General features: G+C 38.3%; 1 protein-coding gene across 7 annotated transcripts in view; it reads right to left on the reverse strand.

Moving 5' to 3' along the window:
- Window positions 1-26,428, reverse strand: part of FGF14 (fibroblast growth factor 14) — a 613,169-nt gene that overhangs the window by 107,523 nt on the left and 479,218 nt on the right. For all 7 annotated transcript variants that reach the window (XM_084982256.1, XM_084982257.1, XM_021065381.2 and 4 more), the window contains 2 exons: window positions 23,969-24,079; window positions 17,436-17,539 (listed from right to left, as the gene is read on the reverse strand). In XM_084982256.1, the coding sequence (XP_084838382.1) occupies window positions 17,436-17,539; window positions 23,969-24,079 (215 nt within the window). The remainder of the gene's footprint in view (window positions 1-17,435; window positions 17,540-23,968; window positions 24,080-26,428) is intronic.

The raw sequence follows: 26,428 nt of genomic DNA on the forward strand, positions 1-26,428 counted from the left end.
GAGGCTTGCATTCGGAGGCCAATGTATATTACAGATTCTTCTTGCTACGTATGTTGTCCAGTGGATTGTAGTCACTGTGTAGATATTTATGTCATGAGCTGAATCTGATAGAAGGAAAGTAGATCAACATCCCCGACCAATGCTCATTCTGGGCACATGCTCACGTGTTCGTCACCACCTGTGCGGGGGACTTTGTTTAAGTCATGTAGAATCTGCTGCTACCCACACAGCTGAATGATATGTACTTAAATAGTTCAACTCTAGTTGTAGGAGCAGATGGCACTGTCCACAAATCCTTACAATGAAATATAATAAGGAACAAAAGGATTACTTATCTAGACGTAAGTGAGTAGGGAAGATATAATGATTGAATGAATGGGCTTCAGGAGGCTCAGTGGAGGTGACTTTTGTCCCAATATATATGTTGTCATGGTACAGGAAATGACAAGTGGCTTTTCGGGTGTGGGGGAAGAGGAGGATATTGAGAGAGAGTAAACTTCATGTGAAAAAGGGCTCTCTCAAACTCCACGGGACTTAGAATAAGAACACAGAACATAAAAATAAATGTCAGTTACCTATACCTATACTTTCTGAATTGTTATAAGAAAGGACCCTAATACAAGAATTTTAAACTAACCTATAGTGTCCTATTGCAACGGTCTGCCATAGACAAGACAGGAACATAATAGAAATTACGTGGATATACAGAGATGGTGAATTTTAAAGGTCTAAGCTCTTTCAACCATGACAATCATTTTGTGTGTCTTCTAAGTCTACCACCACAAACTCCAGGATGCAAACTGAAGCCATTAAAACACAGCATTCTTAAAACCATGACAAATAAGTCATAGAAAGAAGACCACTTAACTGCTGCCAACTGAAGACCATTTATTAAAACTAGGAAAAACAGATACATAGCAAGACTACTGTAATTGGTGATTTGTGACATTTATGTCACCCACACATCCTCACTGTCTCAAAATATTGTGTCCACTCTCATCCTCACTAAAGGACATCATTCCTTGAAACTAGCTTGAAGACCATGCATGAAAACGTCCCTTTCCATAGAAACAGTTTTGCTTTGGAGTCCTGTTGAATAAAGGACATATAACGAAAGCTCATTTGTCATTATAACCACATATTTACATGTTCTAAGCCTTTTATTCAACATGTGTCAGTTCTTATCTCTTGCTGTGTGTCTGAGTTACCTTTGCTTTTTATTCTTTGCGCTGTGGCAGAACAGAACTATCCATTTTATAACACATGGTACTCTGCGCTTAGCGTAGGTATCACAGCTAGGCTTCTTCCCTGTTACAATTCCCAAACACTGAGTGATAGCATTTAACCATTACATAATTCTCAATGCACATCCTCGCTGACTTGTTTCAGGAAGAATAAACGTTCCCTAAATCATGTGAGGCTATTTGCTTGGGAAATACTTCCAGGGAGGTACATCGGTGTACTTGAACGTACCTTAGCAAATCCAACACAATTAACTCTGAGCAGAGGTATGATGCTGGCAATCTGGAAGACGGTACTGCAGGTGCCAACATTCCCACCTCCTCTGACACTGTAGACATTTACAGGAATGGACTTAAATCAAGAAAAAACAAATCTTTGTTGGGTTGATTCTCTCTAGCATTTAGCAGGATGATGGAAGATCTGTATGATCTACCTAAAATATGAACTCTCAGCCTTGTCTTCAGAACTGGTCTTCTGAAGTCCTTATCACCAGATGTCTGCTAGTACTTTGCAAACTTCATGTAATGCAGCAAAGCAGAAGATAGGGGAAAATTACAAGGAAATTCCTTATGCAGTAATAAATATGATATTTTAGGGTTTAGTGATATTTTTAAATGTCTGGGATAAGAACAATTGCTATCGAACTTGTCGCTAATACAATCTTACTTGGTGAAACCAAAATTTCTTTAAAAATGTAGTCGGGTTCTCCCTGGTGGTGTAGTGGGTTAAGGATCTGGTGTTGTCATTGCTCTGGCTAGGGTCACTGCTATGGTGCAAGTTCAATCCCTGGCCCAGGAACTTCCGTATGCCCCAGGGGTGGCCAAAAAAATTTAAAGTCAATGGACATTTAGATATGTTGAGCTTTTCAATAATCATCATAACGGCTTTCATAAACTGAGCATGTTGAAAGTATTACTAATAGAAGATCTTAAGTGTTTTGCTTAATAAGTCTTTATGTGCATGTGACTTATAAAACAACAAATAAAACAGCTCTAATCTGATAGGAAAACTTGGGGAACAATTCCTCTGACTGGAACAGCTGGATAGGGGAAGCTGCTGCTGGCATGGAAAAGAACAGACTCTAAAATGGCCATTTACAAAGACACATGTACAGGTGAACGATTGAAAACATCCAGTGGCAGAAACGAATCATGATTGGGAGGGAGTGGTGAGGGCCATGATACAGAGGCAGGGAAAGAGCGAAACGACGGCGCAGGCATGCTGAGAGAGACAGAAGAGAAATCAAGGATGAAAAAGAAAGTGACCTTTTAAAGGTAACTGGACAAAATTGGAGGCTTCGAAACAACTGTCTCAAAGCAAAGAAAAATGGCATCAGAGCCGTTAGTGAGGTACAAGTAACATAAATGGGTGTTTAAAGAAGAAAAAGATTTCTCCTTGTTTGAGGAGGTGGTGGGTGCAGGGGTCATGCATCAGGAAGGCTTCCAAGTTTAGGGTGGCAGAAAGCTTTGAATTCCAGGGCAAAGAGTCCTGATGGTCTCGCATGGGGGCGATGCTGGTGGCAGAGGTCAGTGTATAATTATAAAAGAGCTCAGAGAGGCGGGAATGTCTGGTCAACCTGCAAACAAGCTGGTCAGCTTGCAACCGGGAGTGTCTTTCCAGCATTTCCCTATAGTGCTCTGGGCTGCTCTCTTGAAATCCTGTGGACAGCAGCTTGATCTAACAGGAGTTGTGTCTAATTTATTTGCCAAGTGTACACAATTCATTAATAGTGCAAACCTGATACCCAGGACAAAAGCAAAGTATTTTTTAGAAAGGACATTAAAAATAAATTACATGGTCCAAGAAGAACAATTTAAACATAATCAGAAGTAGTGTCTTTATTTCTCCTGTGAATATTATGATTGTTTAAAAAACTTATCAGGATCTGGAGTTCCCGTTGTGGCTCAGTGGTTAACGAATCTGACTAGGAACCATGAGGTTGCGGATTTGATCCCTGCCCTTGCTCAGTGGGTCAAGGATCCGGCGTTGCCGTGAACTATGGTGTAGGTTGCAGACGTGGCTCGGATCCCCCGTTGCTATGGCTCTGGTGTAGGCCAGCGGCTATAGCTCCGATTAGACCCCTAGCCTGGGAACTTCCATATGCCACAGGAGCGGCCCAAGAAATGGCAAAAGGACAAAAAAAAAAAAAAAACCAAACAAAAAACAAAAACCAAAAAACTTATCAGGATCTGGACAATCACTAGTGAAGAATATAGAAGTAGAAATTTGCACAAAGACTAACTGCACAACAAGCAATCTCATCAAGGGTCTTAGGAGGAAGGAAAATGGAAATAGACTGAAATGTTATGATTGGGGCAATACAAACTCTTCCAACTTGAAGGGAGTAGAGCTGCTACGTCCTTCCCTTTAATTTTTTTCAGCATTTTTGACAAAGAAAACATTAGCTTTTCATTCACCTCGGCAATCTGGATATCCAGAAATCCCCGATTGTTACACATACATTAAATAGGATAAAATAATTATATACTTTCTTTTTTTTTTTTTTTTTTGGTGGGGTGTGTGTACCTGAGGCAAATGGAAGTTCCCAAGCTAACAGTGAAATTGGAGCTACAGCTGAGGCTTATGCCACAGCCACAGCAATGCCACAGCCACAGCAGAGTCAGATGGAGCTGCATCTGCGACCTACACTGCAGCTTGTGGTAACGCTGGATCTTTAACTTACTGAGCTAGGCCAGGGATGGAACCTGCCTCCTCAAGGACACTATGTGGGGTCCTTAACCTGGTAGGTCAGTGTATAATTCCATAATGGGGAACTCCAATAATTATATACTTCTTCGTTATTACAGAATTATACATGTTCAATGGAAAACAGACTGAAACCAACCTCACAGCTAAATATGGATGAAATATTTTTCTCCTAATATATATAACGTATCAGCACCTTGAATGCTAGTGTTCTCCTTGCAGTGTTGTTATTTCTCTCATACAAATATGAGTAGAAATATGATTAACTTTTTAACTGAAGATCACTGTTTGGAGACCCAGAAATGCATCATAATTAAATAAATTATATTTTAAAACTTATTAATGTGATAAAAATACATGTACCTTTCCAGTCTGTCCTTTCCAAAAAGGTGTTAAAAGAGCCCTTAAGGTACATGTTACTGCAAGTTCAAATAAAAGTTTTACTAAATACCAATCAAACTGAAGCTATACTCTGTGTTTAGAAACCATAAAACCTTCAGAATGAATAAATTCAGTGTTCAAGTAAACACATTTATGAAGCAGGAACAAGTTCCCCTTAGAATCAGGCATAAACTGTTTATTTTTATTATGCACTTACTTATACTAGATTGACATTTTATCTTGTTTTAAGACATAGCATGATGACAAGGAAATGCCATTTTACAGGATATACTTTCACAGGATTGTTTCTAGGTCATTTCAGTGACAGAATGAAAGCAATTTGACATTAAGAGAAAGACAGTAATAACAATTGTAGACATGAGATAAAGAAACCCTGAGGTCTACCAATGAAGTGAACTGAGCTGTAAATCTTAAAAAAAAAAAAAAAAAAAAAGAAAGAAAAGAAAAAAAAAGGTTTTTTTTTTTTATAAAGCTCCAGATTTTCTTTCCTATGAGCTTGTTGCTTTAATAATTGGAAAACTACCTGAGAAAGGTGTTTCATTCTCTTTAAAACTCAGTAGACTTTATGAAACTTAGAAAACCATTCCTGCAGATCTCTTATAAGTATTGATACTGTGTGAGCATTATTCTGAAGAATCATGGATTTAACTGTGATCTCTGTTTGAGTTCTATATACAATAAGTATGTATATAGAAATGCCCTTTGCAGATATCATAATTTCAGTCTTTTTAAAATTTGGAAGAGAGATCCTGGGACAAGATAAGCCAAGCCAGGGTCTCCACACTGGAAGCTCACTGGAATCTCTCTGTGTCAGAAGGAGAATGCCATGGCTGGCCCTGTGCCCACCGGGCCAACTGCACAGCTGGGGAAGTCTGACTTGTTTGCAATGTGTCTACCACAGGCATGGCGATGTCTGCTGACCTTGTGTAATTAGTTACCATCATTCTGCCAGAACACAATCCCAATATCTGAAGATGAAAGAAAACATGATTGAGTGTTCCACCTATTTCTTGGAAAGCATTTCAAAAAGTCATTCAGAAGTCTCAAGGTTACCCTGAGAGCCTGAAGGCTTCAATTACTGCTGGTGGGCATTGCCAGCCTTCATTCAGTCTTCTGAGCTGGAAATTTTCTCCTCTCTTTATACATGTCCACCTACCCATTCCCCCTCTGTTGTCCACCTGAGAAATGAATTATATAACACATTTTCCCATGAAGAATTAAAAGTAATGAATTATATAACACATTTTCCCATGAAGAATTAAAAGTAACCGAGTTGTGCATTATAAATCCTGTACACGCTCCCTAAAGGTGGACTTTATGTTGATAGTACTTCACAATGAGTATTCAGAAAAATGCCTACATGATAATTAAGAGAAAGCACCTACATTTACATATCAGAATGCTAATTTCTATGTGTGTGCCCTTTCCATGGTGTGGAAAAAGAGTTTATGGTTATAGACAATCATATGCAAATACACACACACCACACACCACAGTGCCCCTACTGCAATAATTCTACTTTTTCCCTATGGTAACACCCTCAGGTATCATGGAGTGAACCCTTCAGGTTATTGAGTTATCCTTGAAAAACTCACTGTGAAGTGGAATTAACAAGATTGGTTCATTAATACATTAAAACTCTGGGGCTCCGAAGTCTCCTCCTTGGGAATTATGTTTCTACAGCTTTATCTTGCTGCTCTCACCATCACTACCTCAAATATAAAATCACCTCAAGTAACCGATCACGTAATTCTACTACTTTTTTTCAGGGTAAAAAAAAAATTTAAAGCATAAAATGCTTCTATGTAGAACCCTGACATCAATAGAATACACAATGAAGAATTGAACAGAATGATTAAGGTAATTTGAACATGCAACTCTTGGATCAATTAGTACACAGCAATCTGCCAGCTACTCAGTATTTCAGCACACCCTGGGGCAAGTTTCTTGTTAAACAAATGACTGGGATATTAGATAATTGACAGTAAGTGCTACAAGGTACCACATTCTGTATTTTCCCCTGGTCATATCAGAAACATAATGTCTAATGAAGTTATTATTCATTAAAGTTTTAAATAACATGATATTGTGGTCTTGGTAGTTAATGGCTTAATGAGTCTGAGGAATTTCTAATTGGTCCCAAAGACCGACCATCAAGAATAAAATAATAAAATCTGGACTGGCTTTCATGGCTCAGAGAACCAAAGCATGGCTGAACACCCTGTGCTTTTAAGCAATCACATATTACTGACATGATTTCTTTTCCTCTTTTTTTTTTTTTGGTTATTGTTATTGCATAAATGATGCATTAAAATTAATAAAACTTTGTCTGTATTCAAATTGCTACAAGGTTATTTGATTTTTTTAAAGATAAACTCAGGGGAGCAATTGCCCAAGGCAATTCTTCTGTCTACCCATTTCAATGTGCAAACCCTCTCATGTAATGAAATTTTAAATTAAATAAAGGCTCACTGCTATTTCTCCTGGGTACACATTTGGCTTTGCTAAGTCTATAAAACAGTCTTTTAAGGACTCAAACTGCCTTAGAAAAATAGTTAACCCATTTATGGCACCTGCGGAACAATTTCTTAATAATTGCCTCTCTTGTTTTAATATATTTCACATTAGAGTTTATTCTCCATAAACATTAAGGGAGTGCCTCTTTCCTTGTCTCTAGATAAAAAGTTGTCTATAGAACTTTTGAACAGTTTAAAAGTTGATTTTTCTGTTATTAATATTGTTAGAAATACAGAATTCTAATTAAAATTGGAATAAAACCCATGTAGGAGTTAGGTACCCTGGCTATCATTAAATGGCGGGTAGAATTATTTAGATTGCAAGTTCTTCACACAAAACCTTCCACTGCTTCTATTGATAACATTAATTGATGGTTATAGGATAGAAAACAAAAAATTAAATGACAGTATATGAATAATTAATAATGCAGCCATTATTTCTTCCAAAGTCATACAATTTTTACCATCATTTTACCATTGAACACAAAGCAAAAATCCTAGGAGTAAAAAGCAGAGATCACAAAGGAGGTCCTTGCAAACGAATCTGCATCTTTACCTGGTGACCATTTAGCTTCTCTTCCAATAAAAACAGTTGTTCTCACACCACAATAAATACACAACTCTCACAGTAATGTATCTTAATGCCATAATTTTACTCTTTACTATCTGCAAGCAAGAAAATATTGCTTCTTTCAAAGCCATTCTCAAGCACAGCCCAGGAAACCAACACACTTGAACCTTAACAGAATTTCACTCACTATAGGAAATAACTTGCCATGACAAGGACCTCTTACGCATTCATTCTAAGGTTTAGATGGTGGAAACAACGTTGCCGAGGGTTCAAAGCAGGGAGACCAATGAGTTAACTGGAGAAGTTAACATACCTGGGGAGTTGCTGAAGATTAACCCTTTGTCAGGAAGCCCTCGCGAAGGGCATTCACAGCGAATTTCAGTAAAAGCTTCTCCTCTCAGGACACACACCAGTACTCAGGGTTTGCCAGACTAGGAACTTTAGGGACCATTTGTATCAGCGTAAGAGTGAAGTAGAATAACATTTCCTGTTTGTCCATATCATTATTGCCACTAAAGAGTGGCTTGGACCCAGGAATAATAACCCAATAAAATATCTCCACCTTGTCAGAGATGCAGCAATTTCCAAAGCCACTCAAAGATACCTTGGTCCCATTCAGGCTGTTCCTCTACCAGGGCAGCAAATCACAACCAATTATGAAGCCTTCGCATGGGCTGGGATGCGCCTATTAACAAATGACTCATCTCTCTTCATTTTGTATAGCTGTCAGCTCTTTAAACCAATATCTAACTCAAAATAAAACCCTCAAGAGATCGACTGTGTCCTTACTGAGAAGTACATTTTGTACCTGTTCATGAACTTGCATTCCAAACTGAATACATCGCCTTCCTTAAGACAAATAACCAACATTCAGTGAAACCCTGAGTAGCTCAGAGCACAACACACCCTTCCATCACGTGGAGAAATAATTCAAAGTTAAAATACACTGCACATGGAGCTTACATATATAGAAGCTCTGAGTTCCACGGGGCCAGGGCTCATGTCTGCTTTTTTTTTAACATTGTTTCTCTGGGTTCTAGCATGCGTTGGATCAATATTGATTGACAAGTAAAATTAGAAAGAAAATGCGGTCAATATTTTAAGTCAAATAAATGGTCATTATTCTTTCAATTGTACTGTAGCTCTAAAATCAGTGGAAACAAACAGCATAAAGAAGAGGAAACAAGGAAAATTACCCTAAAAGGAAGAATTTTGACCATTCTAGTTAATAAGGGGAAGAAAAACAGCCATTTTTTAAAAAAAATAATGGTTCTTATAATCGAACAAAAGTGTCATATTTTTATGAATTATTTTATTCATATAGAGGTTCCCAGCCTAGCAGTAGAATCCGAGCTGTAGACACCAGCCTACACCACAGCCACAGCAACGCGGGATCCAAGCTGTGTCTGCTACCACACCACAGCTCATGGCAAGGCTGGATCCTTAACCCACTGAGTAAGGCCAGGGATCGAACCTGCAACCTCATGGTTCCTAGTCAGATTCGTTTCCGCTGCGCCACAAAGGGAACTCCTTTATGAATGATTTCATAAATTACTTTTCTTGTCAATTCCCAAGTGGTAAGAAATGGAATGTAAATTACTAAGAAATGGGCTGCACTGAGGAAACTGAGAGGAAACATCCAGTTTCTGTTCAGAGCCCGCCATGAACTCACGGTTCAATGTTTCTCAGAGCTCACATACAACTCCATTCCCAGAAATAGGAAGGAGAATTCTCTAAAAGTAAAATATATTCTCAGAATTAAAATCCATCAACTCCACTTGGGTAGACGGTGTGTCGCAAGTTCAATCATAAGGCCTCTCACATAGGCAAACAATTTTTAAAGAAACACAACCTTGCCCCCAATTTTAGTAGCTATTAATTGCTGGTTTATTGTTAGAGCTGATTTGTCATTCATCATATGGTAATATAAATAAAATATAATTTAAAAATGCTTTATATAAATAATTGATTTTCTTCCAATTTTTTTTTCATGGTGTGTCGGATGAAAGCGAAGAGGCTGTTTATTCACCACCATTATCTATTGATTTAGGACTCAACTTTTCAGGTAATCTTTGAACGTCCTTACTCATAAAAATTCCTTTCACCATCTACCACCTACCATCCATCCTCTACAAACATAGATTTTTAAAGATTGAACCATTTAGATCTAACCTGCATTTTATCACTATCTCTAGTATTTTATAGTTTTCACCCAAGAGAAAAGTAGAATAAAATTGCAAAGAAAGTACTTTCTCTAATTATTATTATTCATGTTCTTGCTTTCAATTGTTGGAGTTTGAATGGTCGCGACATTTACTAGAAATCAGGGCTTACCTTTTTGCCCCGAGATTCTGTTTTAAGGTGAAGACAGCATTACCCCTCACCTCATGAATGCAAATATGACCATGTTAGAATCAGATTCTGCATCTCTGAGTTCTGCCTCTGTGGGTTTATCATGCCCTTTCAGGAAAGGAAATGTGTAAATAAGTGCTTTTCTGCAATTCTAACTTGAGAAATAAACAGACTCATATCTTCTTTGCTGATGCTTAATGTTTTTCATGGAGAAAAAAGATAAATGGCATGCATAATAAATATCGTGAACACAGAAGACACTCAAGGAATAGATTAATAAAATTTGCTGGCGAAACTGATTCCGCTTTAACAATAAGCAATCAAGAATTAAAGATTGAAGACTTCCTACATATCCATAACTATTGAAGAAATGATAGGAAATGTACAGACATAATCATGGAATCAAATTCTGAGAAAAGGCAGGAAAAAAGGTTCTTAGAATTCATCTAGCCAAATGCCCTCCAAATGATTTCCTTGTATCTAGTGGACTTCAGAGACTTTTGTTTATTTATTTTTAAATCTGTCATTTTCTGCATCTTAAGTCCAGCACATAGAGCACAAGAGCTGTAAATGAAAGGTGTACAATAATATTGGTTGAATGAACAAGTACATGAATTTATTTTTATAGCCTACCATCAACCTAACAACAGAAAAATAGGATGTTTCATATTTTCCTTTTGTCCAAAGACTGCTTAAAATTAGTTATACGTAGTCTGCCGTTTGTATTTGTTTCTAAATTGTCTTTTTCAAGTAGAATAATGGCATTCTTGCCTTTGTCATAATCAGTCGTATTCTACGCGTCAGTATTCAGGGTCATGAGAATTATACCAATACTGGAGGAAAATCAACCCAAGTACCGTACGTGCGTCCTTATTACTAGAATTTATCTTATCCAACATACCAAGAAAGGATAATAGCCATTTTGGCCTAGATGATATAACCAACTGAGTCATAATGTGGAAGAGACCAAAAGAAAACTTAATAAAAAAGAAATATATCTTAATTATAGCAAGTAAATCTGTAGAATAGATGTAAATTTAAAAACCATTATTTAACATTTCGTAAAAAGAAACGGAAACATTCTGATCAGAAGTATATCCATGTGAATAAATGTATGTGTACTTTAAGCACAACGTGTAATTCCACTGAAAAACACAGATTATATACAAACGATATATACATATATATGCACACGTATATGTTATACATATATACATTCTCAAAAGGTGTTAGATATTGTTTGTACACGCATATAGAGTCATAGATTGTTAGAATAGCAAAGACATTAACAATCATCTCAAATTTAATACACCTTTTAAGACAAACAAACTGACCCACTCAGAGGGATGAAGAATGAAGGATGAAAGATAGAAGAACGTCCATTCTGAAAGGGGTACCTCCATGTAACCAGCTCAGTAATAGTTCTGCTTCCCTTCTCCTAGGGGGTCATATCAGAGAACGAATGGCTGGTCCCCAGGATAAGCAGCCATCAGATGCTACTGAGGCCCTTGGCTCACCTGCAGTGGGTACTGATGACCCGTGACAATAACTGTAGCTCAGACTACTGGATTAATCTCAGGCATTGGCTGGTACCTAAAGAAAAAAAGAAAACACTGGGAGCCTTGGCTAGGGCACCCTACCAGCAATGAGATAAATAGTGATAGTTTATAGATATATAGTTTCCTGAAGATGGATGTCCAGAGATGTTATTCAGAGACAGAATGAGTGTCAGGGATGAGCAAAGAACTCACATCGTATTCCACGGGTGTAGAAATATGGGTGAGTGACTGCGTACGCCTTTGGATGAGTAACTTCCGGGGAAGAATAGAAAGAGTTTGAAGGGAATTAGATACCACCTTGTGAACTAACAGAGCAGCTGCACCTCTATGCCCAAACTCGAGCAAGGAATAGAGGAGCAAATGTCAAGAGTTTGAAAAATGACATTGTCCCCGCTTGTTCTGCTAGCTGTGGACAGATGTGGGCAGAAAGAAGTACCCTTGATGGCAGAAGGAGGCAGGGAGCTCTGAGAATTTCCTGTCTAGTGTTCTCGGAAAGTTGAGGAGAGATAGCAACACAAATAAAGACACGTAAGTAAGAGATGCCTGCTGGCACAGAGGAGGCACAGAGGAGCCACCCTTGTGGAAGATGTTCACGAAAATATTTCTGGAAGATATAACCGTAATATCAGAAAACTCAGAGTGGGTAAGATTTGACGTCCTTGAAAAAAAAAAGAATACTTCAATAAGAATACTAAGAATACTTCACTCCCCCCCCCTTACACACACACACACACACACACACACACACACACACACACACACACACACTCAACGTGCATCAATTGTTGGGTGAATGGAAGTCAGTGTACGGGGATTTCAGTGCCCAGATGGCCTGGGGCCCAAGTTCACTGCTTTCGTAGAAGAAGAGGACAGAGCTGCTTCAGATTTCTGTCAAGTTCAACTTAGTGGTAGATGCAGTGAGGAAAACCAAGTATTTTATTTTACTCCATGTTGGTTTCTGTGCCTGGGTGCTCTGTCCAGCAATTCTCTACCAGCTCCACTCTGACCATTTTGATCCACAGCTACCAGCAGCTTCCTCAACAGCCACTGAAACACAGCTTTCTGTGCTGGGCTACCAGCTGGAGAATCACCCACCAGGAGGAGGGTAGAAGGAGGTCTGGACCCTTATGAAACTGTAGATTCCTGAGTCTCCCCCAGACATACTGCACTGAAATATCTAGAGGTCGATTTTCCCTATCTTGCCAGGGGATTTTTACGAGCTTTGATGTTTACAGTGGGCTTTCTGGATTCATTTTAAAAATCTGCATGAAAAGGGACATATCCCTTGGCTGAGAGACTGAGATGAGACACCAATGTCAGGAGAACACCAGGGCTTCCTTCTCCTCACACGCCTGGGTAACAGAAACACTCAAAGCCCCATTTGGAAAAGAATATTCTCATAAACGTCAGCCTGGGATAAAAGAGCAAAGAGGAATCTTTACATGATTTATGCACCTTATTTTTTTTACCTCTCCCTTGAGAAAAATCAACCAGATTGAAACCAGAATTTTAAACCCTAAATTATCTTAAAGTATCTGGGAAACATCTTTTTTTTTTTTTTTTTTTTTTTTTGAGCAGATGAGCAGAAGGAGGGCCAGAGAGCCTGGGACATGATAACACAAGTCTTAACCTCAGATCCAAGATGCTGGGCTTTGTTGTCTCATCAGACTTTTTTTCCTTCCTTCTCCTCTTTCCCCTTTCTTCTCTTATAACAGAAATGCATCTGGTCTTCAACTGTTCTTTATCTCTGCCCAAATTATGAATGATATTTTTCTTTCATTCCAAGTTTTTGGGTTTTTTTTCAGCGTTCAGAATTTACATTCAAACTTTACCATTCTACGGAGGATTTTCTTAGTCTTTCAAAACCACCGGTTGTTTGGAAGAAAAAAAAAAGACACAAAAGCAAACAAACAAACAAAAACACCAAAATTTAACTGTGCCTCAAAGCACTATAAATAGTTTTTAGTTGGTCAAAATGCATTTTTTTTCTAAACATCCTTTTAAAAAAGTATCCCATTTTAAAAAAAAGTATTTCCTTGTCAGTTTCTGTTCTGCGACCTTGCCGCCCCGAGTTCTACCTTCAAGCAAACTGCTTGTATCTGACATCAAATCTCCTGAGAGGCATCTTCCAGTAACATATTACAATCATTATGACCACAAAAGAAATGACTGTTGTCACATTGAGGAAAAGATTCCACAGGGAACAAGTGCCTTCAGCATCAGAAATGTGATTATTTACATCTCCAGCAAAGTACCTTTCTTCATCCCCTTGAGGTGGAATTATCTGACAAATTAAATATCTTTATTTGGATGGCAAGGGATTACGAGAGTTGCTTCCTGAAATACAAATAAAGGAATATACACCTGAAGGTAAATCCCCAGCACGATTTTCATGTAGCAGAGCTCACTCTGAATGATCTGAATACTTTACTGCCTACATCGTAAATCTATAGATCTTCATGAAAGTGGCCTCATATCAGACACTAGTTTAAACTGATCTTTTAAAAGTGGACATAAGCTTCCTGACAATTCTCTAATAAATAAACTTGTTAAATAATCGCAGTAATAATTTTCCCATTATCAGCATTTACATTAATAATTACACTGCACATATATTTGCAGACATTGTATATCTTTCATCTGTATTTCTATGTTTTCAATCCTAAGTACCTACATAGTTTTAAAAATTATCTGATAGGGTTGTTAAAAATAGGAAGAAAAAATATTTTACCTGGAAATGAGCTTTTTAAAACAAGTCTACATAAAATTATACATGAGCATATGTTTGGGGAAATATAACAAAATTCAAGTGTATTTTATGGATGTATATATATTTACTTTATAGTTTTCTGAAATTTCAAAACTGACAGAATAGTGGTATGTGTTTGTTCCTTCTATGTCACTATTTACCTATCTCTACCTACTTATGTACCAATCATCTATTCATTGTTCTTGATAACAAAAAATTAAATTTAATTTCTTTATAACAAGAGATTAAAATAAAATCCATTAAAATGCAAATACTCAGTTGTGAAATAAATGTTACCTTTTTATTAAATATTTACTATATTTGAAAGAAAATAAAAGTGAGCATAAGCTTAAAACAGATTCCTTCATTTCCCAGCCCTAGATCTTTATTAACTTTTTTCTTTAAATCTTAGCTTGAGTGGGGTTTTCCTTTTAAAGAAGCTATTCAACCTTAGTTCAAAACTTCTTAGTCGGATTAACCACGTAGGCTTTAAAAACTTAAGCTCAAATGTTACATGGTAAGTTTTAAGAATATTAAACAGCATATATATCAAATTTTTCCCTGATAAATATAATTTTCTAAAATTTTCGGTTTTATTCAAGAATCTCCAAAAGAAACAGACTGTTTCAAATCATTCTTCCTCATAATTGAAAGTAAGTTTCTTCGCTAGGTAACAATTCACGAAAGACCTTCATTACATCATCTTGTGTTTGTAACTTCGTGTTAGAATAGGTGCCAGACCATATTATGAAAAATGTCTGGCACACCAAAGCAGGACAGTGAAACAGTTAAAACTGTAAGCTAATGAGTCAGAGTGAAAATACTCAAATCCTATTTTCTCTATTTACTACCTGGGTGACTGCACAGATCCTTAAGCTCCTCTGTATATCAGTATTGTCATTTTAACAGTATTTGCTTAATAGGATGGGAGGATTAAATGAGCTAAGACTGCAAAGTGCTTAGACTGGTGCTAGGCAGAGTGTACTATATAAATACTAACCCTATTATTGTTATACATTATGGTAATTGTTACATTGTATTGTGCTATGTTATTATGTTAGTAGGTTCTCAGGAACTAATTATGGAAGAAAGGAATGAAGGGGGGAAAATATTCTTTTGTACTGAGATATCTGAAATTCAAATTTCATTATATTGAAATAAACAGAGTAGAGAATATCAGTAAAAACTGGAAAGTGCAATTTAATTTTTATCTAAATCCTTTTCCTACAAGATGCTGAGGATTCTGAGGGCCTGGCCCGGGCAGGGGACCGCTTAGGGGAGGGCTGGATGAACAGAGTGCCCCTACCCGGTTCCGGGTTCAGAGCAAAAAGTCAAAAATGAGAAAAGAGAGCTCCTGCTACGGCCCAATGGGATCGGCTGCATTTGGGGGGGCTCAGGGATGCCGGTTTGATCCCTGGCCTGGCAGAGGGGGTTAAGGATCCAGGGCTGCCACAGCTGAGGTGTAGGTTTCAACTGGGGCTCCAATCTGATCCTTGACCCGGGAACTCCATATGCTGTGGGGCGGCTGAAAAGAAAACAAACAAACAAACAAACAAATGAGAAGAGGAGAGAGCTAAATCTGCAAGTCAGAGAATCAAGGCACCAAGAGGGAGGCCCAGAAGCCAAGGCCCTGGAGAATCTGGAAGGCGAGAGCAGAAAACGACGGGTCAGAAGATAAACCTGACGTTGTTCCCGGGACAATCCAGGGGCAGGTGGCATTGCCCACACATCTCATTCCTGGGCGGGAAGGTCATTCTTAAGGGGCTAAGGACCGGCCCCGCAGTGAGTGCCTTCCTCCCTACTCTTTCTGCTCCTCCTAGACTGCGCTGAACACAACCAGCACCTGTATTTTAAGCCAAGACACATGCTTAGGGTGAAATTCCCTGCCTTTACAAAAATGGCACATGCATGCAACCTCATCACAAAACAACAGAAAACATCTCCCTCAGAAGCCAAGAGATAAAACATTTACATTTTCCCTGAGAGCAACGCGCACGCTAGAGCACAACCCGTGATAAAATCATCAGTAGGAACAGAACTAGAGGCTACAGCAGTGACTGCATCTCATCATCTGTGGGCATCTCAGAGATGACTCCGGGGAGAAAAGGAAGAAACAAAAATAACAGAACAAATGTCAAATCAATGAAATTGACGTTAATCTGAAATAAGGCACCCCTGGAAAATGATTGATTGAAATCGAATTTTTCCTGAAGGCGAGATAGGGAATTCTAGCTCGCTCTTGTTCCCAATATGCGGAATATTCATCTTGCGCAAGAGAACACAATTTGCATAATGTGTGGCTCAGGTCTGTGAGCAGGAACACCCTTCAGGGAACACTGATGAAGGTTCCAGAATAAGCTCACCACGAAGGGAATCCACGGCTGGCTGGCATTTCATTTTCTTTGACAGGATTTCCCAGATTTGCTGAAGACAATATGTCACATTTCATGGGAGGTCCCAGTGAATACTTCTCTACTTAAGTTGTAGGTGCGTGTGTGCGTGTGTGTTTGTACCCAAAATGTACGTATTTTACATGTAGATTTTTGATGCTATTTAACAACAGCAGAGTTCTAAAGAAGTTATACGAAGATGACACACAAACCCAAATAAGAGCATTTTCTTTGAGGCTCTAAGACTACCAATTTTTGCTCAAGGGAGAGTGGAAAGAAGTGTATTCATCTTAGTCTCTATTGCTTGGACCTGGAGCACCAGTGAATTTTAACTGCATTATAATAACAGGTGGATATAGCACATCTGAACGGGAATTATTTGCAAACAGTAAATATTCTCAAAGAAGCTGGGAAAGTGCTCCACTTCTGATGTCCATTAACCCAAAACTGACATTGGCTTAAGATTTAAAGGCAATATACATTTTGATATTAGAAGTATTCTCTCAGCAAAACATTTAACACAATTTGGATTCTTACTTTCAAAAGGACTACTCTCGCCTGAAATTGTCTTTTTCAGAATTCCCATTCATTCTGTTTCTTTTCATAAAATAATTTTTACAAGAAACTCTCTCAGACAAGCATATTTTGCAATAGAAATAAAAAAGTTTATATTAACATCAACTCTTATAAAATTGATCAATCGTCTATGAACTGGGCCGTTGAAAAAACATGCAAGTGCACAGTTTTAAGAGGTAATATTACTCTTCTGCCTGATAGACCGATATTATCAAACTCTGATGAATAATAAATTAACAGCGCCTACAGCAATGCAGTAAAGGTCAGATACTAAAGCATCAGTAGACACAGAACTTTCTCACTTTTATGGCGCCGCTAGGGCTATTTTGCAGGCATCAAATGAATGGCCAACATCTCGGGCGTGTCACTTACTGATGGGTAGAGGTAACCTTCTCCATTCATGGCTATATACAACCCTGTCTTCACTCCCTGGATGGCAACCACACGCAGCCCCACTGGAATGAGGTTGAACAGAGCTGTAACGAGAAGCACGGTCTGTCACCAACGAGCAGGAAGAAGCAAAGCATCCCATCAATTTCCTCTCTCTCATTTCTTCTATTGAAGAAACATGACCTTTGTGACAACTTTCTGAGCCATTCCACTTCATTAACTTTTATTCCTCTTTATAATTAAGAAGTTCCTGTTACGAGCAAAAGGAGCATTTGAGTGGCAGTGGGTAGACCGTGGGCGTCTCCCTCTGGCATGGCATTCGGAAGGACCAGCGGGATACGCAGAGTCAGGCCTGTAATCACAATTCTCGTATCACAGTCTCCCACCCCATTTGAGAGGAGACGAAATCAGCGGTGAAGAGTCTCCAAGAGGAGAATTTTAAAAGCCCAGGTAGAGTGTGTTTTTTCTGGTCTTTTAGGCAGAAGATGCGTTCCATCACTGCAGGGTTGGACAGGCCAGATGTTAAAAAGGTAATTCCCAGACTGAATTACTTGTGCAGAACCAACAGGAAATGCCGGCAGAGCCCAGAAAAGAAGTGCACCTGCCAACGTGCTAAATTTAGAAAGAATGAATCAAACCGCCCAGCAGGCAAATTTTTGAGATATAATTTTCTTTATATTAATATTTCATAAAACCATGAAGGAAAACTAAAATAAAGAGGGAAAAGTGTTCAACAGTACCTGCTTAAAAGATAAAAACTCGTGTTTCTGTATTTTGTTTCTTATGGACAAAAAAGTAGTTTTATGTGTATTTCATATAGAGCAGACGGCAATATTATTGCTGATTTTTTTTTTTTATAAAAGTCTTAACATCTTTCAAAATGCATTTCCATGCCAGGGTTACATGTGGCTGTGTAGCAGATGTTTTAGCATATTCTTGGTGGTAACTGCTGGATGATTTTGGAGGTTTTATCAGAGATACATTTATAAGAGAACTGTTCATTATCTGCAGTGAAGTTATCCGTCCCCATTCAAGCTCTTAATTCACGACTAATTCTAAGTCATAGGACCAGGTCAGAAAAAGGAATGGCAGTACTAAAATGTCAAAGTCAACGTATGAATAAAATGTCTTAGGTTAGGCTTTCGATGGTATTCTACAAGAGATAAATAATTTGAAAAAAAAATGCAGGCAATTTTGGCTTCCATCTATGGGTCTACCTAGTGCATAATTTCAAATGGACTTTATAAATTGTGCTCTATTTCATTCTGAGGCACATGTTTTATCTGAATTGAGGAGGGGAAAATTACACCCTCTCTTCCAATTATTACGTGTTACTGATCACACGACCTCAAGATGTCTGTGCTATCCAGATGATGAAAGGAAAAATGTCAGGCCATGGCCCTAGATAATTATCCCAACGCGAATACTCAGGGGCTTATGTAGTCAGGTGGATATGCTTTCATGACGCAAACTAACATTGGACTCCCTTCTGTTGGACTCTGGGGGCTTATGATATCCTTACATAGGAATGAGGCTTATGTTTGCTTATTTCTATTTCTTAATATTGAACATCAGCATGGAGTTATTGATAGCCTGAACTATTGGTGTCACGGTAACTCTCAGTATGCCTGCTGCATGGGAAAAGTCATTGGCCATTTGCACTCTTTTCTAGACTGCTTGAACTGTCCCACCTCCCCTGTACTTTGAAAAGATGGGCCCCGTAGGATAATCCTTGATCTATGGGCAGAATTTTTTTGGGGGGAAATCCATAATTTTATGTCTGTCCATGAAAACCATTCTAACATAACTTATTCAAACTTAGTTATTCTAACCTTTATGCACTCCTAATGGTATTTTCAGGTGCCATATATTTGATACAGGCCAGACAGGACAATTCTAGGAAATAAGTGCCTTATGAATTCACTAAAACAGTGTAGTGTGGGAAAGAGTAAACTTATAGAAGATAGTCTAAAATGATGCTACTAAAAAAATACTGTCCCCTTCCCCAGGATTTTGTTTGGGACCTGAATTATAAAATAAGAGTTATTACCTTACAGGACAATAACAGAAAGTGAATCCCTATCACCACTGCAATGGAGAACCCCATTCAGAGCTGACCATGATTGATCCATATGCTAATTTAGCCAAAGAGACCCACGTTAATTGAAACACCATTATATTTTTTCACTTTTTTTTAATTTAACATAATTATAGAACAATGTCACAAAGCCTCAGGGAGTAAGAATAATGAAGATGTTCATGCTACTTTGTTTATTCTGTGGAAAACTCTAGTCTCCATTTAATAGTGAATTTCAACCCTGGCTGTACTTTAAAACTAGCTGTATTCATAAAATAGGTTGGCCATGTCCAACCTGAGACCAATGACACTAAGTCAGAGTCTCTGGTAGTAAGGTGAGGGCATTAGGAATTTTTTAAAAAAGCTCCTCGAGTGACCCTAACCTACAGCCAAGGTGAGAACCAACTACCTAATGCTTGTGGGAGAGTGGGCACTGTGGGCAACCAGCAATTTTTATATACAAGTTGTAAGGTTGGGAGTTTTTCTCTCCCTCCCTTCCTCCCTCCCTCCCCTCTTTTTTCTTTCTCTCTTTTTTCTTTCTCTCTTTCTCTCTTTCTCTCTTTCTCTCTTTCTTTCTTTCTTTCTTTCTTTCTTTCTTTCTTTCTTTCTTTCTCTTTCTCTCTCTTTCTTTCAATGGCTGCACCCATGGCATATGAAAGTTCCTGGGCCAGGGAATAAATCCTTTAATCAACTGTGTTAGACCAGGGATCAAACCCATGCCTCCACAGGGACCTGAGCTCATGCAGTTGGATACTTAACCCACTGTGCCACAGCAGGAACTCCCAGACGGGGGATGAGTAAGGTGAGAGGGACTGTCTGAGGAGGGCTTTAATACTGCAACAGTTACTAACACATGGATATTTCTATAGCGATATTCTCCTTACAGTATCTGATAATGGGAACGATGAGGAGCACAGGCAATCCTCACTGGCATCCCCAAAAGCAAACCGGGGAAGAAAATCACCCCTAATCAAATATCAGAGTCTATGGTAATGCTGACCTTCAATAAATAGATGGGGAGCTCTAAGAATTTTCAAGGAATATGCCCCCCAAATGAGTGTGATGAGGAAGTAACCTGGGAGCTCACTTCCTTTTGTGAAAGATCTTTCCGGGGGCACGTGGGAGCCAAGATAAGCAGGCGTGTTGCTGCAGCATCTCTCTAGAGGGACCTGTTCTCCATCGTCCACCATCTTCTTGCTCAGGTATTTCTACATCTCAGGTTGCGCATCTCAGGAAGACATCAGTATCAGGTTTGTCTGCCAGCCTTTCTCCTTCTCAACACGTTTACATTTTTTTGACAAAGGCAGCTTATTAGCAGGGTGGTTCTGACTTCATCTAGTTCTAAAGAGTCTCGTATTTAGTAGTGGGGTATGTACGGAGCTCAAATCATGAAGATTTGAAGGTCCAAGTCTCAGTTTTGTCATCTGGGGACTTTTAGGTTATTTCTCTTTATTTTTCCTATCTATGGATGACTAATCCTTGTTCTGTAGTCAAAGAAGTATCTAACAACTGGAATGTGTTTGGGAGTTATTACATCACAGCCTTCCTCAAGCAAAAAGGGCAGTGCTCTAATTAGGACCTGTCTGCCAGCATCTCTGATGCTCACCCCCATTTCTTTTTATTTTTTTCACCCCCATTTCTAAAGAACACTTTGCAGTGCTAACGATTTCCTCAGGACTTATAAGATGACTGTGATGAACCAGAGAAAAGAAAATACCTTGAAAATTCATCCTAAAACCTGTGTTTTTCAATTAAAATGGTGATAGTACACAAAAGTAGAGTTAATTAGTAAATCCCATTGCTTTTATAAAGCTGCTATAATCCTGCCAAGTTTGATTAAATTTATAGGTGTTCCATTTTTATAACCTTTTGAGGAGGGGACATTCATTTTAGACTGTTTTATTCTGTTCTACACTGTTTTTGCAAATGTTGAAATGGTAATAAAATGAACCTAACTGGCTTAAAGTGCACATAAAACATAAGGATGAAAGGAAAGGAACTGCGGACCAGATCTCTGCCTAGGAACCTGTTTCTGCAGTGAGGTCTCTGTGATTTGGTTCTGATCTGCTTGCCCACCGGGGCTCCCACTCCTGCTTCATTCCCAGAACTGTTCCTTATCAGCATTGAAGGGATTAGAGAGGATTTCCTGAGTTACCCAGAGACCCCTGTTCTTCTACTGCAGTCACACAATGAGAGGAAAGAAGCCTCATACATTTAGAGAAAAAAAGGTCCCGTATCTTTTAGTATCCCAGCTTTCCAGTTTCGTGTTTAATGTTATGCAGGTAACCACATGTAGTCACGTGTGTGTGTGTGTGTGTGTGTGTGTGTGTGTGTAATGTCTACATCTGCACACTCACAATCTGGAAAATACTGTGCTGCTTATTCATTTCTGAAGCAATATGCTTTTAAATGACTGTCTATGTAACACTTCTTAACTCGATATTGATCCCATCGTTAAAAATCACCAAATTGTTCGGCATTACAAAAACTAAAGGCGAAGGTAGTTGGAAAAACTCATAAAACATTTGTTTGAAATTATTTTTCCAAGAAGTCCTCCTAGCAGCATTTCATATGCTATAGTTTATTTCCTTTCTTGAAAACCTCTGTCATAATGAATGACATCAGCCTGTAGTCTGACAAAGAGGGTCATAGCTCTTGTATATTGTGATGAGTTATGGGAAACGTGTTCTCATTCTCTACTAGACTCTGGCCAAAGAAAAGCAGAGGGCGTTGAAGACATCAGAACTTATGAATCTCTAACATCCACAACCCCCACAGCTGCAAGACACAAGAAAAGAGAACTCCTTTTGTCAAAGAATTTGTAAGGAGTCAAAAGTGGGGAAACGAAAATGAGCAGATATATATATGTATTAACAGGAACCAGAAGAAACTGACATTTGTAGGTCAGAAATGGTCAAGTGCTGCTGATTTTAAAAGTTCAGCCTAATATCAAAACCACAACAAGTAAACAATGTTTGACTTCAGTCTTATTAAAAAAGTGTCTTCTTTTTTTCCCCTGTGTCTGAATTGCTTTACCTTCTCTTTTTCTAAATCAAAAGAGGAAATAAAGCAAGAGAACCCCCAAGATCAATGAACAAATAAGATTGGGAAGAGTTTAAAGTACAAAAGGATGACATAATAGAAACAAAGAGAGGAAAAGATTAAAAACTGAATAGGAGGAAAATGCAAAGGAAAAAATTTTAAGTTGAAAGAAAATTTTTAAAATGAAGCAAGGTGCAAAGTCTAAAACATAAACACAGAGGCTGGAGAATACTGACATTTCACTTAGCAACACCAAAAGCAAAAATTATCCATATTATTAGCTGCTCTCAGTGTTCAGTAATTCTAAAATTTAAAAACAGGAAGTGCTGCTGAATAGCATTGAGAACTTTGTCTAGATACTCATGTTGCAACAGAAGAAAGGGTGGGGGAAAAATATAATTGTAATGTATGCATGTAAGGATAACCTGACCCCCTTGCTGTACAGGGGGAAAAAAAAAAAAAAAAAAACAGGAAGTGTTTATAATTTGCTTATGTGTATTCAAAACCTCCTTTCTTTCCATGGAATGATGTTCCATGTATGAAGGATAAATGATAAATCAATGAAAAGATTCATATCTACTAGTAATATTTATCAAATATTTCTAATAAAAATCAGTCTTTGCTTTTCACTAATTCTCCTGAGCAATAAAAAGTGTGTCTACTTTAGAACTGATGTGCTAAATCAAAGGGAATCAGAGGTCAGCAGGAACAAAAACTGGGGAATGAAAACACAGACATCTGAATAAGAGGGAGAGCAGAATAAAAATACAAAGGAAAGTTGTATACAAAGAACTAGTAAAATAAAGACAGACATTAAAACCATGAAAGGTGGGTGGCTTTCTAATTTAAAAAAAAAAGCACAGACTGAATTTTATAAAACAGTTAAATAATTTTTTCATGTCCTCGCTATAAAGATATTAATTTTTCTTGTTGAACACAAAGAATTTGAAAAATAACTTTCTTATTATTTGAAAAAAACTAATCTGGATAGCGCTTGAATTTCCATAGTTATCATTAAGAAGCTATGGGCCTAAAAAAGATAAAATTTGCAAAGTAAACATGCAATCAACTTTCATTTGAATGGACTGCTTACTTGACCTTCATGACCGTGAGATTAAAGTAACCATAAGATATGCGTATGAGAATTGTTTGAAAAAGGAAAAAACCTGAAAAGATTAACTTCTAATTCTCTTAAAATGACAGGTTCCTTTTGCAGCTCTATGAACATTTCTATCCACGTGGTCCAAGCGAAACTGTCAAAGGCATTCTAGTGCGAAACATTTGTGCAAATGAACAAACATATCCCGATATCTGCAAACGTATTTCTAAAAGTCATTTAAGTAGCAGCGTATCTTCTACCAGTTGTGTGAACTGGTGGCCTGAGGTTGTCACTTACTAGAATTAGTGCTGTCATCCTTGGTTCCATCGAGAGCTCCATCGGGGTGCATTTGCAAGTAGTAGCCTTGCCTGCAATATAACCTGGTCACTATACCCTTGAGCTGAGGATCTGAAAGGCAAACATAGTGATCATAAGCCTCACAATGTGTCACAGTCACATTTCTTTTTTCTTTTCTCTTTCTTTTCTCTCTTTTTCAAAGGTAAGAGGGTATTTTAAAGAGGTAGTACCCGTTTTTATTTTTCCCAGAGTCCTTCATATTTATCAAACTTGGACGATACTAATCACAGAAGGTGAAGAAAACACAGCCATAAATTGCATTCATCAGCTGGAGATAACAGGTAATTTTATGAAACTAGCATGTGTGTATGTAAATGATTAGTTTAACTAATAAATTATTTAATCTATTAGTTTATTTATTAGCTAAGACCTAAATGAACTAGTTTAACAGTTAAATATTACTCAGGATGGCAGGGCAAGTGTTTCGCAAACTTGTGACTAAAAAAAACCTTATTAAAGGCTTTTTAATGGAGTGTTCTTTTTGCTTAATTTGACAGGTAAACCCAACATGTGAAAAAAATCTGTATTTTTAAAAAAGGTCAGAGTTCCCACTGTGGCACAGTGGGTTAAGAATCCGTCTGCAGCAGCTGGGGTCGCTGCAGAGGTGTAGGTTCGAATCCTGGCCTGGTGCATTGGGTTAAAAGATCCAGCATTGCCACGGCTTTGGCATAGGTCCCAGCTCTGGTTCGATTCCATCCCTGGCCCGGGAACTTCCATATGCCATGGGTGCGGCCATGGAAAAAAAAAGGCATACTACCATTGGTGCGCGTTCTTAGAAAAAGCCCCGGTATAAAGAATGTGTCTTTGATGTCTAAAGGGCCACCCTAACTTGCCTGGAAGCACCTGCGTACTTGCACGTGCTCCACAGGAAAATGGGAACAGCAACATGAGAACTCAGAGTGGGAACAATAACAAGCCTCAGCTCTCTGGCCATAATTTGGACAAATTAGATGAAAGAAACAGACAATCCGACTGATTTATACAACTAAAAAGGATCGTACAATTATACTATATGGATTTTGATTCTTGGCCAAAAGTGGCTTGAGGTCAAGGACGGTGGAAGTTTATTAAAACCTGGGGAAATTATATAGTAACAGACTTTTCATTAGATGATTCATCGAAAAGGCAGCCACTCTAGTGATCCAGTGCTGCACAAAGAGCCATCTGAAAATACATATTTGCATGTGGCTTTTCGAAGGCTACCCTCGTCTCATGACTAGATTTGATGGGAACATCAGAATCCGCCCCATGGCAACTGGCGTCTCCATAACCCCCGGATGGGACATGCAAACAGGAGGATGTTACAGAAGGATGAAACCGAGCATCCTGCAATCGACAGAAAAATTATGGACTTGCAAACAGGTGAACACACACACAAACCCCACGCAAAAACAAACAAGAAAGCTATTCAAAGCAGAATATCCTTAGCCTTTGGTTGGGTCTTCAAGAAATTAAAAAGAATGACAGCATCTCTTTCTAGGTACATCTGATATATCTGATAATTTGAAAAATGACCTCATGGCATATAGATTTTCCATAAAGATACTATGATATGGAAGAAACATCTGGAAAACAATGCATAAACACCACAGGGTCAGAACACTCATGTGATCCAGCATGTTAGAATATGGGAGTTTTGGAAAAGTAGGATTTTCAAAAGAAACATCCAAGGAATTATTAGGATTGTGTTGAGGATGCTCCATATTCTTTAGTGTATCACTTAAAGAATCACATACGTCTAAGATGTGCCTTGGTGGGGAAAAATTACTTTTACGCCTTACTGTGCCCATCACTCAGTAAGACTTGACTAGGCTATGGACCCTTGAAGTACTGAGGACTCCTCCTGGTTTTACTGCATCATATTTACATTTGTCATTGAAAATAAAGAGCACAAAAAAAGAAGGGACCAAAAGTAAAAAGGGAGGGGTAGGGGTGGGGATTCTTAGTTGCCAGGAAAACATAAGAGCATTTTATGGGTTGACAATTTTTACTATAAAAACTATATGTTCTGGACCACTTATTTTTAGTAATCCTATATTTCCGCTATGGCATCTTCTGGACTTGAATTAAGTAGGTCAGACAAGGCAGGCAGAGGACACAGAACCCCCCCAAGTCCCTTCACACTTATAGGGTGATCCTCTTTCTCTTGTGTTTTTTCTAAGTAACAAAAAGTCAAGAGAGGACAAGCATTGGAGAGGATGTGGAAAAAAAAGAGAACCTCTGGGCGTTGCTGGTAGAAATATAAAACTGGTGCAGTTACTGTGGAAAACAGGAAGGGGGTTCCTCCAAAAATTAAAGATAGAAATATTGCCCATTTGATCCGGCAATCTCCCTTATGGGCATGTTTGCAAAGGAAATTAAATCAGGATCTCGAAAAGATACCTGCAATCCCCTGTTCAC

The sequence above is a fragment of the Sus scrofa genome, chromosome 11 (genome assembly GCF_054392235.1).
Source record: "Sus scrofa isolate SSC_HxYL_T2T_F1_AM1 chromosome 11, Sscrofa_HxYL_maternal_Yorkshire_Landrace_v2.0, whole genome shotgun sequence".
NCBI classification, from domain to species: Eukaryota; Metazoa; Chordata; class Mammalia; order Artiodactyla; family Suidae; genus Sus; species Sus scrofa.